Here is a 17,828-nt window from a genome sequence, read left to right on the forward strand (position 1 = left end):
TCTCTCTCTTTTCTCTTTACTCTCTCCTCCCCTTCACCATGCTGTCTGATGTTGCCAGTCAACATAAAGCTTTGACAATGGACAAGCGACGGCACTACGGAATGGGGCAGAGAAGATAAGGTGTGGTGGTGGTGTAAGGTGGATGAAGGTTGGTGTTTGTCTCTTCACTCTCTCCTCCTCTTCTCCATGCTCTCTGACGTCGCCAGCACCGACATGAAGCTCCATTGATGGACAGGTGATGGCGCTGCAGATCGGGGCAAAGAAGATAAGGTGTGGTGGCGGTGTAAGATGAAGGCAAGTTGGTGTTGGTCTCTTCACTCTCTCCTCTCCTTTCTCTCCATCATCAGTCCAGCGACTTAGTGCTGACATAAAGCTCCAACGATAGGGAAGTGGTTGACGTTGCAGATCGGGGTGGAGAAGATAAGGTGTGGTGGTGGTTTTGTTGGTGATTTTTCGATTAAATTTATTGTGATGGCTTATTGGTAGCTGTGGTGGTGGTGGTGGTGAAAGTTGGTGGTTTGTGTTGATTGCTGGTGTAAAGGCAAGTTGTGGTAATTGGCAATGCTGGTGTTTTGCATGGTGGTGGTTTTGTGGTGCTGGATTTGGCAGTTTTTGGGTTTTATTGAATTTGGCTTGTAGCAGAGGGTGGTGTTGGTGGTGTGTTTGTGTCGTTTTTGTTGTTGTTGGTGGTGGTTGTGATGGTGTTGTACAAGCGACGATTGTGAAGTGGTGGTCGTTTTTGTGCAAGCAACACTTGTGAGGTGTTGGTACAGTGCAAGCGATGGTGTGGTGGTTGCGGTGCGGGTAGTGCAAGCGGCGATTGCGAGGTGGTGATTTGTGACCAAGATTAGTACTGGATTGGGACTGGTGGCGGGGGTGTTGGTGCATGTGACCAAATATTTGAAATTTATGACCAATAAATTGGAAAATATGTGACCCATAGATAAATTGTGACTTGTAATTTTTTTGATCTGTGACTAATAAAATAAACTGTAACCTATAAATTTTTTGATTTGTAACTTCGAAATAATCTCCGACCTACAAAATTTTTGATTTGTGATCTCGAAATAATTTGTGACTTATTAATTTGATGATATGTTATCAGTAAATAAATTTGTGACCTACAATTATGAATATATGATCATTAATCGTATAACTGTGAGTTTATTATATTTATTTAATTAGATGATACTTGAATTTTGAATTTCATACTATCTATCTGATTTTTGAATTAGTGTAAATAATACACCTGAATTATGATTTTTTCTCTTATTAGTTTAAAATCCAAACCAACCCAAACTGATCAAGTTTGGGTTAGTCGGTTTGGGCTTGAGCTCAATTCAAGTTAGATCCAATTTTTTATTGAATTTGAATAATTTTTAAAGTTTGGAACCATTTGAAAATCTCCGTTATTTTTAATCTATATAAAGAATTCTTTTTGAAAGTTAATTTATAAATAAGTTTGAAATTAAAGAGCATTTTCTTTTTATTCTTTTTTGGAATTTATTCATTTAATTATCACGTCCTTATTTTTAGTTTATCGTTATATTATTTTGCATTTGTATATTTTAGGCATACCAACCGGCCTATGTAAAAAAGAGGGGGAACATTTGTACATTCTAAATCTTTCTCTTATATACACTATTGTGTCCATGTACATTTTTTTTTTCATTTTAGGTATTAAATTTTTTAATTCATCGAGTTGGGTTTTAATTTATAACCCGAGATTCAATCCAACCTGACCTCAATTTTTAATTTTCCAACCCAACCTAACCCAACTCAAATTTGGACTTGAAAACCAACCCAAATCAGTCGATTTGTCGATTTGAGTAGTTTGGATTGGTTTTTACCCAGCTCTAATTAAATATATGAAACAATTTGTTTAAAAAAGAAGATTAATTTGGTACAAGTTTTTTATTAGAACTTAAACAAAATAGCCACGAAAAGCACATGTTTATAAGTGTGAACATGTTAGTGCGTACAAGAAATCAAAGAATATTTCAAAATAGATTTAGGATCAAATTTTCATTTGAAATACATAATGAGCACAACTTCTGTTCATTTATTTTGATGTAAAAAAAAAAAAAATGTCTTAACGTTCAAAGCTTCCAATGCTCAAGAAGAAAAATTCCATGAATTAATAATTTCAATCCATGAAACATACCATAAAGATATATAATAAAAGATATTTAACCTATTAATGAAGAATAAATTAGCTTTCGAAGATATACTTTAATCCAACTTCCATCTTTGTAGCTTTATCTCACCTGCCATGCTTTATCTGTCAAATTTTTGCTCACTTTATGTTGAATTGTCGAAATATACTTTTGACCAAATCTTTTTCAAACTAAATCTACCTATAACTCGGAATGCCGTACAAGGATTTCCATAGAAAAAAGAGTATAAAAAAGAAAAAACGTTTTTCATAATTTCATTTTTTTATTATACATTATCATAATCGACAACAAGAATTTTGTTCTTTTTACGAACTGGATGTCGATAAATCCGCGAGTCTATAAATTCATTTCGGCCAATTGAAGATTAATAAGTCCTTGAAATTAAGGCAATTTCATCATAAATATCTTAAAACTCTTTACTTAAGAAAATTGCTTTAATTAAAAATTGGTATTAAATGTTTCATTAGTTATAAAATTATACATTCGTCACGTAGTACTCACTAAACTTCAAAATATCTTTGAATGATCGCTGAACTTTAATACGTTACATTGTTTCACTAACTCACCATATTTTTTTGATCACCGAACGTTAAAATACTTCTTAATGATTTCTAAATTTTAATATGTTGCATTCTATCAGTCATTTACGATGTTTTACTCATTGAACTTATACATCAGTCACACTTTACTCACTAAACTTTAAAATGCTTTTGATTGATCACTGAACTTTACACACTGAATTCAATTGTTTAAAATTTGAAAATCTTGAAGCGTAAAATACCATACACGAAGATAACACATTTTTCCCTCTCGAATTATCTTGTGACAACTCTAAAAACTATATTTTGTTAGTCTTGATTAATATTATTGATTATAAATCGAAAATTTTACTGTCTGTTTGATATATAATTTTTTCTTTTTTGATTTGAGTCTACAATTTCAATCACAATGAAGATTACGATCTAAATTAAGACATATGTCAATTTGAACTAGCATTATTCATTACCATATAATCAACTTTACATAGTATTATTCATTACCATTCAAAAGCATTTTAAGTTTCTGTGAGTAAAATATTATGAATGTATAAGTTTAGTTACTAATGAATTACATCGAATAAGTCATGGAGCGTGACGTATTAAAGTTTAGTGATTACTCAAAAAGTATTTTAAAATCTATTAACTTGTGAGACATGATGAATAAGTAAAGAAATGTAACAATATCATTCAAAAACATAGTTCGAAAATCTTTTAAGTTTTACTTTGATACAAATTAATTTATTTTATGGTTAGCTAAATTATTATTTTTAATAACATATTCATACAATAAAATATTCTACACGTGTATAAAAAAATTTCCCTAAATTTTAATCACAAATTATCCCAAAAGTACTATTAAAATCTCATTTTTTTTCCCAATTAATGATAATCAAACAGGCTCTAAACTTCACTAATAAAGCATAACACAATTCAGCGACTAATGACAGATTAAACTCCAAAAAAATTGAGAAGCAAATCACACTAAGAACTATAAGAAAATTCTTTCCTCTCATCAAATTTGAAGAAAAAAGCCAGATCACTTCAAAATTCTCTTTCTCAATTCTCAAAATCATTCCCCATGGCGGTAGTTACATCATATCTCTTTCCATTTCCATTTCATTCGTTCATTCCTTCTATTTATGTTTTTGATGAAATTTGGATGATTTATTACTTTTAGGACTCTTCGGGGATGACGTTGATGGATCTGATATCGTCAGACCCTTCATCAGCAAAGTCCTCTTCGTCCTCATCGACGGCGGCTCCGCCTCCTGAGTCGCCGACGAATGCTTCAGTGGGTGCTCCCGTGCCGGTGGTGGTTGACAGGAAGTCGAAGAGGGGGACTCTTATGCAGATCCAGAGCGACACTATCTCTGCTGCCAAGGCGGCTTTCAACCCAGTCCGGACCAACATCATGCCCCAAAAGCAAAAGAAAAAGGTGCTTCTTTTTTATTTTCCTGATGAATTATAACAAGGGTATTTGTCTTGAGTTGCCTAATTGCGTTTTAGTTGGTATTTATACTCTTTGATATCTGAATTTCAGTGAATTTGAACTATCACGAATTTGTAGTTTTATTTTAGCTGGCATGAAGATATTTTTAGTAGGTCAGTGATAATTTTTTCACTATCATATGATTGGTCTAAATTCCCCCCGTTCTGAGATTCTCCAGTTCTAAAACCTAGTTACATTTTCTTCTTAATAATTTAGTGCTTTATGTTGGATTCTAGCATTCTACTAGTTTATTTTCCCTTTTGGTTGTCAAAATATATTTTCAGGATCAGAAAGGATGATGTCATTTTCAATACAAATGCCTCAATTTGGCTTAGTTTTTTTATTTTTTAAATAAAATTTTGTAGCCGGTGTCTTATGCCCAACTTGCGAGGAGTATTCACGAGCTAGCGGCCACTTCGGATCAGGTACCTTACTATTCATTTTCTATACTGTTGCTTTAGCCTTTTTAATTAATTTTTAAGCATTCCACTTTATTGTGTGTGTCTGCAGAAAAGTTCCCAAAGGCAATTGGTGCATCATGTATTTCCAAAGCTTGCTGTTTATAATTCTGTTGACCCATCCTTGGCTCCATCACTTCTCATGGTACATGCCAAATCATCTTTTCTTACTAATTGTTGCTATAGATAACATACATAGCTTTAGCATGCATGGAATGGCCACTTTAATGTTACAAATACCAGTTGATAGACTCAAGCTCTTACCTGCTGCTTTGCAGTCAATTTTCAGTTTAATAAGTAATTTGGCGTTAAATGGTTAATTAGGAGTTGTATGAGATTTGAGAAACATTCCCAAAACATACTGGATGTGATATGATGAAAATTTCTGGTTAGACTCAAGATATTTATGATGAATTTTTGGCTACATAATTAGAGTTTTATTTATCTTCTGTATATATTTTTTGATAACTTAAAATTGTTCATCTTTTTTTATTTTTTTCCAGCTACTAGCTACAATCTATTTTATTTGTGTAAAATTTGTTTACATTTTCAATATGCTAGAGTTGAAACTTTTTGTTCATTTGGATTGGTATCTTTGAGGGGATCAATCTATGTGTAGTTTATGTCACTTTTAATCCGTGTCCATTGTTACATCTCAACAATTAAGCCAGGATATGATACTTCATTTCCTAATCCTCTCATACTAGCAACCCAAATTAAGGAGTCTGCGCATTAGTACTTGTTAAAAATTAACTGCAATACACATGAGGCCCTCTAAAATAAAATTTGAAAATTAGTAAAGGTTGGCTGCATTTTTGGCTAACTATTTGTATCACTGTGATGGTTTTTGTGCCCGGATTATAGAATTTTTATATAAAGAGATGAATTCATGTCCTTTGTGTGTCGTTTTCTTCTTGTTTATTGATTGAGATATACCACAAGCATTATAATTACCAATTTTATTAACACCGAAAAATGGTTTATCTCAACCTGTTTGATGGAATTACCATTGAGAAATGGATTAGAAGTTGAGAAAATAATAATAGTTGATATTTTCTAGCTCTAGGACCTAAGAAGACTGATTGGTTGGGACATGGGCCTTTACTTCTATGTTGAAGAAACATATTCCTCAATAAATTATTGTTTCATTGTTTGGATGATAATCAAGAACAACAACGTACTAACCCTTGTTGCTAATAAATTTAGGGTCAGAAACATGAGTTCTTTTCTGCTATTTTGTTTGTTTATTGCTAGATCTACCAGCAGATCATAGGTAACTAGATCCCTGGCAACCACAATTTGCCAAGTTAGATTTAGTGGATTAGTCTATCCCTATTCTAACTTTCTCTAATGAGATTGCATTAGAGAAATACACTTGATAATGAAAGTGATTACATAACTGGCAAACTGGGATGGGCCTAATCCTTTGCCCAGGCAAACTAGGCAGTCACGTGAGTCAGTTTCGTATGAAAAATGCAATAACTGAAGAAATAGAACATGAAAAATGTAGAAGGTGCTTGTACGTTTAATCGCCTCCTATCTCTCACTTTGATGCCACTATCATATTCTTACCTTAATATAACTCTCTTTTCTTTCCATATATGTAAGACTAATGATTTCAACTAATATAAGTGCAAATATAAGCATACTTAAGTATTTACTATCATATTTATTCTATAGTGTCATAGGAATATGGAGTTCAGTGAACAAATTGGAGGAAATAATATACGCCAGACCATGGTTGCCTGGGTGATGGCACTCTACCTTGGCTTTTTGGGTGTTCACCTTAGAACCTAGGCTTGTACTTTGACTGCCAGTTGAATTCCCTTATGCTTCTGAAATATTTTAGCTGGAAGAATATTCTACAGAAAAATCTAAATGCCTTACAGTTATTTTTCGTTATACATCTACTTTTTTCCGTTTAACATTTAAATTTTTTTGTGGATTTCAATGATTACTATAATTCTTTACAAGTTACCTAATGATCTTATGATGTGATTTTTTTTTTTTCCACATCTCATGTTATGTTATCAATACTAAAAGTTTTGTTACAATTAAATGTCACTTATTCCTTTTTTCCTTTTTTATTCTCTAGCTTGACCAGCAGTGTGAGGATAGGACTGTACTACGTTATGTTTATTATTACTTAGCCAGAATTCTATCCGACACTGGTTCACAAGGTTTAAGCCCGGGAGGTGGGATACCTACTCCTAATTGGGATGCTTTGGCAGATATCGATGCTGTAGGAGGGGTGACCAGAGCTGATGTTGTTCCTAGAATTGTAGAGCGGTTAACTTCAGAGGCTTTAAATGAAGAAGTTGAATGTAAGTGATAAAGTCATTTCCCTTGTTTAACAATTGCATTATCATCGTTTGACCGATCCGTAAATTATTTTCCTTTCAATCTCGAAGACAAAAATAAAAAACTAAAAATGAAAGCATTGAAATGAAAACACCATCAACTGTGTCATGGAAAGAATTGACATTTGAGGCTGATCAGCATGACTCATCTGACAAATTCGTCGCTTCTTGGGTGATATGAAGGGGTTCGTAATACAGCCATCATTGATGTCATTACTGGCCATGTATGTATACTTGGATGGTTCAATATTCTACTGCACGAGGGAACACATTTTCCACAAGAAACATTAGAACTATGTGTTTTGTATTTCTTTTCTTTTCTGTGGAGAATATAATGGGATGGAATACATTTTAGCCCCGTTTGGTAAACATTAATATAAAAATGAGAATGAAAAATATAACCGTTTTGTATTAGGGAACACATTTTCCACAAGAAACATTAGAACTATGTGTTTTGTATTTCTTTTCTTTTCTGTGGAGAATATAATGGGATGGAATACATTTTGGCCCCGTTTGGTAAACATTAATATAAAAATGAGAATGAAAAATATAACCGTTTTGAGTCTCACACAAGAGATAGAAACTCAAATTTGGTGACTTGATGTGATGACTAATGGTCATATTTTTCATTTTAATGAAGAAAAAATGGGAAACAAACAGAGGCTTTAAAATTTAGGATTTGTTTTAAGGAAGTTACCTTTCTTGTCTATAATATTTTGGACTTCAAGTGTGCCTTCTTGCTAAAACTGAAAATCAATAATTGCTTCTCTTTCTATTCTTTTGAAGTTCATGCGCGGAGACTACAAGCATTAAAGGCTCTCACTTATGCACCTTCTAGCACCTCAGAAATTCTGCCCAGGTTGTATGAAATTGTGTTCAGCATTCTGGAGAAGGTGTGTTTGAGAAAAAATCCTTTTTCCATCTATGGAGGCAATATTTTGAATTATGGAAGTGATGCATATAGAACTTTTGAACACTTGTTTGTTCTCAGCATTTGGGATTCGATGATCATTGGGTATAGATAAATGTTATATCTTTCTTTGTCTCAGCCATTTGAGAGTATGGAAAGATATAAAACATGTGCCCACATGGCTAAGTTTTAACTTAGAGGTTATCTTGAATTTGTCTTTGATCAGTTCAGATGGAAATTATAATATCATTTGTTAGATTTAACTTGAATTTAAAGCTACTTTGATTGGACTTGTTGTCTGTTTGATTAATCATGAAGGTTGGAAAATCAATTAATACAGAATGGTATGGATCATTTCCCCTTTCTTGTCTCCATGCATATTTCGTCATTATTTAGCCCTATCCCTTTCTTTGAACATTAAAGTTGTTGGTCTTCAGTCAATAGACAAGCCATAGGAGGATATTCAGTTAAAGTGAAAGGTACCAAGGGTTGTCGTGTCTTGTAATTTCCTTGTTAAATAGCTTTTATCAGATATTCTGGTTAATAGTTCATAGTTTATGAACTTTCTGAGACTAATAATTGCCTGGTGCTCTGTTGTTTTGTTATCAATTCTAACAAATCATTTCCTTGAATAGTTATCATGTAAGCGCAAACCAAAACCTTGATTTCCTAAGAGTAATTAGTCAATTTGATTGCCAGGTTGGTGAACCGCAGAAACGAAAGAAAGGTATATTTGGGACAAAGGGGGGTGATAAAGAGGTATTGTCTCGTATTAATAATTTCTTTTAATCTTTTTTGGTTTTAATTTGTGCATTCTGCTTAATTGGTGCTTCTCAATGTGCTATTGATGATAGTATATATTCTTGACATTCATCTCTATGTACAGTCCTGGTGTTTTGCTGCTGTATATGTATAACTTACTGCTTTAGAAGGCTTCAGATTTTGTTTGAAATCCCCTTTAGAATGACACCGTGACTTTCATATTTAAAGAAGGCATCATTATGAGAGCATTTCCATTTAGATTTATATTTAAGGGATATTTTCTGAACACCAACTTCCAGTTTCCTTTATCAATTTTGCTGGATAATTCTTCCTTCTGTCTTGTTTCATATATGCAGAGATTAACAAATATATACAAGGAAACCCTAGCTGTACAAGAGGAAACTAATTTATATAAGGAACCCTGTAAATTACGCTAAATCACGCCCTCTCTAAAACCCCTCAAATTGATGTTGGTGAGTCCACAAGCATCAGCTTGCTTGCAATAAATTTATGATGGAGGCGAGTTAAAGATTTGATGAAGATATATGCAGCATGTTGACTAGTGTAAACATGAGGAAGAGTGCTGACTTTGGAATCATAGGCATCCCAAGTGTAATAACTGTCCATTTTGATGTGTTTGGTGAGTTCGTGGTACATAGAATGAGTCGCAACTTGAATAGCACTAGTGTTATCACCATGGAAAGGTGTCGGATGTGATTGGGAAAAATCAAGTTCTGCAAGAAGACCGCGCAACCACATTACCTCTGAACATGTAGCAGACAGTTCGGTATTCAACTTTAGTGGACTTGGAAACACAATCCTGTTTCTTACACTTCCAAGAAATGAGAGCATCACCAAAAAAAGATACACCATACAATAATAGATCGACGAGAATCAGGACACAGCCCTATCAGCGTTGCTATAAGCAATGAGCTTAAGAGTCGTCCCCGGAGGAAATGCGACGGACAGCTGCCGAGTGAAGATGACGAGGGGCATTCGTAAATTTGCTGATAGTGTGAAATGCAAAGGAGATATCCGGACATATGATAGTGAGATAGACGAGACTATCAACTAACTTTCGATATAGAGTAGTGTTAGATTTTATACGCAATAATAAAGAGATGAAAAAGAAAAATCAACATACGAATTTTACGTGGTTCGGCGTTATGTCTACGTCCACGAGAGCGAAGCGTAGATAATTTTATTCAGTAGTCAAAAATAGTGACACAACATATTATTTATATTAACCCTAGCCTGAGCCCATATAAGACTTTTAAAGCCCGTACAAGAAATACCCCTGTATTGTACTGCCTCGCGTTGCCCTCGCACCTCCAACCCATTCAGCGTCCTTAACCAGGCAGTGAATTAAACCCGCGCAAGGCCGATGCCATCGCTCTGCTCCGCTTCGCTCCGACATCGGCTTATTTGATTCAGGACCTGTGTTCCACTCTATATAAGCCACATGCACAATAATCTCCACCTTGGCGAATATTTACCCTTCAGGAGAAAAACATAACCTGGAAAATCACACCATCTAAAACCAATGGGTTGTGATACATCTTCTCTAACACCTAGAGATATTAATCAAGTTCAAGCAATAATTGAACCTATCTATTGTGATTGGTTTTGTCATCATGTCTGCTGCATTCTCTGAGGTATGCACCTTCTCTAATGACAGCTCTCCTGAAGTAACCAACCCTCTTATCTTATGAAATCTCATATCAATGTGCTTGGTTCTTGCATGATAAATCCGATTCTTCCCTAGGAAAATGGTGCTCTGACTATGACAGTACAACTTCATTCCATCTTGCTTGATCCCAAGTTCCCCGACAAGCCCTTTCAACCACAATAATTCCTTAGCTGCCTCAGTTGTCGCCATGTACTCTGTTTCAGTTGTAGATAATGCCACAAGTGACTGCACCATTGATCTCCAACATATGGGCCCACCTGCGAGTGTGAAAATATAACCTATATGGGACCTTTTGTCATCCAAGTCACCTGCATAATCTGCATCTACGTATCTTTGAACTGAAATATCACAATGTTGTCTCTCAAACATGATCCCGCACTCCATTGTACCTTTCAAATACCTGAAAATTCACTTTACAGCTCTCTAATGCTCTATACCAAAATTAGCCATATACTTACTAACCACACTGACTGCATGTGCTAGATCTGATCTAGTACACACCATTGCATACATCAAACATCCAACTGCGCTGGCATAAGGTACCTTTGACATCTCTGCAACTTCTTCATTCTTTGGGCACTAGTTATTAGACAATCTAAAGTGATTCGCCAATGGTGTAGCAACTGGTTTTGCATATGACATGCTAAAGCTATTTAACACTTTCTTCAAATAATTTTTCTGAGACACCAATAATTTTTTGGCTTTCCTATCTTTGTTGATCTTCATGCTAAGAATTTTCTTAGGAGGTCCTAAGTCTTTCATATCAAACTTTCTCAACAAAGATTTCAATCTATCTACCTCGTTCATGCTTTTAACAGCAATTAGCATGTCGTCCACATACATCAAGAAAATATGAGTTATCCTCGAGAACTTTGTAGTAAATGCAACAATCATACTCACAACGACTGTAGCCAATCTGAATCATATGAGAGTCGAACTTGTACCATTGCTGTGGAGATTGCTTAAACCCGTATAAAGACTTCTTTAGTTTACATACAAGATTTTCTGTTCTTGGTTCCAAAAACCCTTCTGGCTGCTCCATAAAAATTTGTTCCTCCAAATCACCATGAAGGAAAGCAGTCTTCACATCTAGCTGCTCTAACTCTACATCAAAATTAGCCATCATTGCCAAAACAATCCTGATGGAGGTGTGTCTGACGACTGAGGAGAAAATTTCATCATAATCTACTCCTTTCCTCTGTGAGTATCCCTTTGCTACTAATCGAACCTTGTATCTTTCTCTTTCCTTTTCTGACATTGCTTCTTTCTTTCTATATACCCACTTACACCCTATTTGTTTCTTCCCCTCTAGAAGCTCCACGAAATCTCATGTATCATTTTTATGCAGTGACTCAATTTCCTCCGTTATAGCCTCTGTCCATTTACCTTTCTCTTGACTACCAATGGCAACCTAAAAAGTTATAGGATCGCTATTGCTGGTAATGAGTGCATAAGAAATCAAATCCTCGAATCCATATTTTGTTGGTGGCTTGATAGTGCAACGTGGTCTATCTAAGGCAACACTATGATACTGCTCCACCTCTGGCCCAGAACTATTCGCTCCGTGAACTTTAATTTCTGTATTAACATTGTCTAGCTCTACTTGCACCACTTGGCTCTTGCTGCTGTCCTCGTCTGCATTGAGCTTCTCTTTATCTGGAAAAGCTTTAAACATGAATGCTTCATCAAAGATTGCATCCCCTACTTATCACCATCTTCCTTGCCTCTGGATCCCAGAATTGGTAGCCCTTTACACCTTTCATATAGCCCAGAAAAATGCATTTTCTTGATTTTGGATCAAGTTTGGAACGCTGATCACTAGATACATGCACATAAGTCGGACACCCAAATACTCTCAATTCAGAATAATCAACATCATTACCTGTCTAAACTTCCTCTGCAACTTTCCCATCTAGTACTGCTCGTGATCTGTTTATGACATAACATGCCATGCTCACTGCTTCTACCCAAAAACTCTTCGAGAGCCCTGCATTCAGCCTCAAACATCTTGCCCATTCTGTAATTGTTCTGTTCATCCTTTTTGCCACACCATTTTGCTGCGATGTCTTGCGAACTGTATAGTGCCACTGAATACCATGCTCTTCACAAAATATCAGAAACTGTGAATCTGTGTACTCTATATACCGTTGTTTGTCATCAAATACTTAATTTTTCTGCCTGCCTGGTTCTTTACTTCTGCTTTTCACAATTTGAACTTGGCAAAGGCTTTAAACTTGTGCTTCATGAAATATACCCTAACGTTTCTAGAGAAGTCATCAATGAAAGTAATGAAATACTGAGATCCACCTTTAGATATCTTCCTCACTGATCCTCAAACATTTGAGTGCACGTAATCAAGAATGCTCTCTGTCTTGTGCTTTTCCATCTTGAACTGTATTCTGGACTGTTTTCCAAGTACACAGAACTTGCAGAAATCCAGCTTGCATGATTTTACCCCCTTCAACAAATTCCTCTTATGAAGCTCAACCATGCTTCGTTCTCTTATAGGCCATAGTCGCATATGCCATAGAAGAGTGTCATTTGACTCAGATTCTGCTGTAGCAACTCCACCTATAACTGTATCCCCGTTCCGTTCGATGCGCTTCGCTCCTCTCACTCCACTTTGCGCCGGTATTGGCCCATTTGATCCAGGACCTGTGTTCCACTCTATATGAGCCACATACGCAACACATTCCAATGACCTTACATGATGTATCATTACTCATCAGAACAAATTCAAAATTACTAGAACGATATGAATGAAACCAATCCCGGTGAGGACACGTGTGATATGAACAGGCTGAATCAAGTACCCAACAGTTATTTAATTTTTTAGAATTACCTGCAGAGACTGATAACGTGTCTCCATCTCTAGAATCCAAGTCTTCTTCTACAACACTAGTTGAGTTTGAGGACCCATCACCTTTCCTTTCATCACCTTGCTTCTTATTGAGACACTCTCTTAAAGTGGCCCATCTAATAGCATTTGTAGCACTTGACGTTTTTCTTATTTTGATTCCTAGATTTTGATCTCGTGTTTCCTCTATAAGAACCACTCCTGTCCTTCCTTCTCTCACGATCCTGGTAGCTCTTTACGATCAACCCTTCACCCTGTAAAGTTTTACCAGTATGCAGTTTTCGCTGGTTGTAGGCTAATAGGGTTGATGTGATTTCCTCCAATTCAAGAGTCTCTTTACCCCACGTCAAAGTGATCACAAGATGATCGTATGAAGTAGGAAGTGAGCACAACAAAAACATTGCCTTATCTTCATCATCAAACTTGGTTTCAAGTCGCAATAGATCGCTGATTATTTTATTGAACATATTGGTGTGTTGAATCAGATCCGTACCCTCTAACATCTTCAGCCCGTACAGCAACTGCTTCAGATGCAGCTTGTTCATGAGAGAGTTCGACATATAACTCTCCAATTTCTCCTAAACCTCTGTCGGAGACTCAACGCCCATGACGTAATACATGATCTTGTCCGCCAAACAAAGTCGAATTGTACCAACTGCTCGTGCCTCGATCTCTTCCCAATCGGCATATGACGTACCCTCTAGCTTCTTCCCAGATAGTGTCTTCACCATCCCTTGCTGCACTAACAAATCCTTCACCCTTCGTTGCCATAATCCGAAATTTTCAGATTCGTCAAACTTCATCATATCGAATTTTGCAATCGAAGAACTTGCCATCTGAACCTGGCTTTGATATCAGTAGTTGGATTTTATGCGCAATAATAAAACGATGAAAAAGAAAAATTAACACACGAATTTTATATGGTTCGGCGGTCTGCCTACGTCTACGAGAGCGAAACGGAGATAATTTTATTCAGTAGTCAAAAATAGGATTACAACATATTATTTATATTAACATTAGCTTGGCCCATATAAGACTTTAAGACTCGTACAAGAAATACCCCTGTACCATATCGTCCCCACGTTGCCCCCGCACTCCCAACCCATTCAGCGTCCCTAACAACCAGACAGTGAATTAAACCCGTGCAAGGCCGTGCTGTTGCTCTGCTCCATTTCGTTCGATGCGCTCCTCTCACTCCACTCTGCTCCGCTCCGACATCGGCCTATTTGATTCAGGACCTGTGTTCCACTCTATATGAGCGACATGCACAAGAAGTAGGGTCTGGAAGAATATCACTTTCGTCCTTTCGATAGTTAACATTAAGCTCCAACGGAGTATCAACTAAAGAGGCTCAGATAAATCAGCCAACCTAATTAAGTCTTGAATATACTTAATGTTAATTTAAGAAGATACCATGTGATATATGAATATCTAAGTCAAGAAAATAAGTGAGATGTCCATGGTCTTTTATATAAAAAATCGAGTGAAGGTGCTGTTGAAGCTTTTGAACAAGAGAGTGATCAGATCCAGAGATAATAATATTATCCACATATACCAACAGAAAATCGATGACAACATTATTCTTGTAAAAAAACAGAGATGCGTTATATTGACGGTAACTAAAGAAGAAATCTAAGAGTTCGGCAAAACTTGTCAAACCATGCTCCAAATGCGTGCTTAAGGCCATCCAAAGAGTGTTTTAGCTTACAAACAGTGTTAGTCGAGGGAATAGTTATACTAGATGGAAGTTTCATATAAATATCTTCTTTGAGGTCTCCATGTAAAAATGTGTTCTTTACATCCATTTGATATAGAGGCCAAGATTGGGAAGTGGCAAGCGATGACAATAGGCGAATGGTGGTCATTTTGGTCATGGGAGCAAATGTGTCATCGTAGTCAATTCCATACTCTTGACGATTTTCCAAAACAATTAATTGAGCCTTATAGCGTTCAAGAGAACCATCGAAAGAATTTTGACAGAATATACCCATTTACTCCCAATGAGTTTCATAGTTGGGGGAGATGGCACAACATCCGAAGTTTGGTTGGCTTCAAGAGCCTCAAGTTCTGCATTGTCTGTTATTAACACTCTTGTTCCATAGCCCGTCTATAGGAGGTAGGAATAGAAATTGAGTTAAGGATAGCAGACGTAGAGCTATATGAAGAGAAACCATTTACTCCTAATGGGTTTCACAGTTGGGGACATGGCACGACATCCTAATTTTGGTTGGCTTCAAGAGCCTCAAGTTCTACATTCATTGTCTGTTACTAACACTCTTGTTTCATAGCCTGTCTACAAGAGCTAGAAATAGAAATTGAGTTAAGGATAGCTAACGTAGTGCCATATGAAGAGAAACCATATCTATTTGGAGGTCGAGAAACACGAGGAGTGAGATGGTGGATCGGGGGGGTTTTGAGGAGACGGTTGAGAAGGAGGCTCAAGAGCAATGATTGGTGTAGCATTTCTGCGAGTGTAAGCTACCTGGCTTGTACTGAGAGAAATTTGTAGAAAACTTAGGCAAAATAGAGAACACAAGGGAGAAAGAGCAATTTTTGAAACATAGAAAGATTGTTTTTTCAAAGAAAACAACATTACGAGAAATCCTAACACGATGTATCTTAGGATCGTAACAGACATAACTTTTTTGAGTCCCACCATATCCTAGAAGTGCACACTTGATAGATTGAGGTGTCAATTTCGTCTTTTCACGTGATGGCAAATGAACAAAACAAACACACTCAAAGGGACGAAGATAAGAATACGTGGGATGATGACCAGAGTGCTTATAAAATGGAGAAATATTATCAAGAGTGGAGAAGGCAATTGATTTATAAGATGAGCTACTGTAGGCAATGCTTCACACCAAAATCGAGAAAGAACAAATGACTCAATCAGATAGTATCTTTTTGATGATCTGAGTGAGAATGGATCTCTCTTCCCTAACATCCAAACATCACACCATTAGCCAGCCCTCACCACTGACCGCTACAGTCGTCGGCGACATCACGTCGATCGGCCAACCATTCACCGGCCTTACGCCACTACATAAGCCACATAATCAGGCGGCGGCCTTAGGTGGAAACCCTAGCACCGCCGCCCTAGCTGGAGACATAGATGCCGAGGTCGGAGAAGAGGCCTGAAAACAGGGTTGCCCGTTCCAGATTCAGAAAAATCCGGCCACCTGCCTAGCAAATGCGCCTGACCGGCGTTATGCGCAGGCGATTCCGGCCAGGGGGACAGAGTTGAGTGACCCACGCGCCGCCGGAACGGCGCCTGTCAGTCACGCGCCGGCGTCGGAAAATTAGGATGACGGGCAGAATGTCCCCAGTCCAGTAACGATGCCTGTTTTGCCGTCCAATGTGCCGTTATCACACAATCGGGGAAGGAAGTTAGTGGATGAATTAGATGTGGCCTTCAATCACCGTTTTTGAGTTAAGGCGAAGGAATTTGCAATTTCTGTTACTAATTTGGTGTTGTTAGAATGACCGAATGGGGCTCGAAGATATCGAATGCAATTAGCATGGGAAGGTTCGGTGCACGTTGGATGGTTAATATGGTGGACAAGTTGAGGGTGACTAGTAAGCATGAGGATTTCATTTCTAGATTCAATGAGTCTTCAAGAGCCTTCTTGGCACAGCGTTGTGCGAACCGCCGTGGTAGGTACTTGATGATAGCGCAGTTTGGGGATAGGCGTCGGAAGGGAGTTGTGATGGTGCCGGAAGGTGCGAATGGAGAAGGATGGGCATCAATCTCGCGGGTGTTTCAAGCTATTGTTGATTCTTTTGTTGCGGGGGATAAAGCCAAACGTCGACCTGTGAATGAACGTAATCGACAAGGATTGACTTATGCAGACATAACAGCAAACCTGCATGCCTCGAAACATGTTGACCAGCGGAGGCAACAACAAAAGGAGATGATGTCAATGTCAGTGTAAATGAAGGTCAGGATTGTTGTTTGAATAGGGCTGAAATTATGGCCCGTGTCCAGGAATTGAAAGGAGCATTGGAGGAATTGATTAGGCTAGTGGGAAGTGGGTATGAAATGGGTCCCAAGAAGTTGTTATGCTGCCACAGGTGTGGGGTGGGTATGGATGAGTATCCAGCTGTTGGAACACAAGCATCGGGCTTGAATAAGAAGGAATCAGCACATAATCAAGTTAAGCAGGGAAGACTCGAAATCAACCGGTTCTTTCTCGTATAGACAGGTTCTTGATATGCGGAGAGTGGGAGGCTAAGTATTCAGATGTCATTCAGAGAAGATTGGGGAGGGTGTACTCTGATCATTTCCCCATTATGTTAACTGGGAACAGGACGGGTGGAGGACGAAGGCCTTTTAGGTTCGAGAAAATGTGGTTGAAAGTCGAAGGTTTTAGGGAGCAAGTACAGACTTGGTGGACATCTTATGATATTAGAGGGTCTCCTAGTTTTGTGTTGGATCAGAAGTTGAAGTCTTTGAAAAGGGATTTAAAGAAATGGAATGAGGAGGTTGTGGGCAATGTGAACTGTCGTAAAATTCAGTGCCTTTCGGAGATAGATGAGTTGGATAGGTGGGAGGAGCGTCGAAGGTTGGCTGGGGAGGAGAAGGA

General features: G+C 37.4%; 1 protein-coding gene across 2 annotated transcripts in view; it reads left to right on the forward strand.

Moving 5' to 3' along the window:
• The first annotated feature begins 3,646 nt into the window (after positions 1 to 3,646).
• LOC111374952 overlaps positions 3,647 to 17,828 on the forward strand; it is a 38,320-nt gene continuing 24,138 nt past the window's right edge. For both annotated transcript variants that reach the window (XM_022997714.1, XM_022997715.1), the window contains exons 1-7: positions 3,647 to 3,800; positions 3,894 to 4,151; positions 4,571 to 4,630; positions 4,716 to 4,808; positions 6,759 to 6,987; positions 7,810 to 7,916; positions 8,633 to 8,692. In XM_022997714.1, coding sequence (XP_022853482.1) covers positions 3,795 to 3,800; positions 3,894 to 4,151; positions 4,571 to 4,630; positions 4,716 to 4,808; positions 6,759 to 6,987; positions 7,810 to 7,916; positions 8,633 to 8,692 — 813 coding nt within the window. In that variant the 5' untranslated portion in view covers positions 3,647 to 3,794. The remainder of the gene's footprint in view (positions 3,801 to 3,893; positions 4,152 to 4,570; positions 4,631 to 4,715; positions 4,809 to 6,758; positions 6,988 to 7,809; positions 7,917 to 8,632; positions 8,693 to 17,828) is intronic.

The sequence above is a fragment of the Olea europaea genome, unplaced genomic scaffold (assembly GCF_002742605.1).
Source record: "Olea europaea var. sylvestris unplaced genomic scaffold, O_europaea_v1 scaffold1316, whole genome shotgun sequence".
Lineage (NCBI taxonomy): Eukaryota > Viridiplantae > Streptophyta > Magnoliopsida > Lamiales > Oleaceae > Olea > Olea europaea.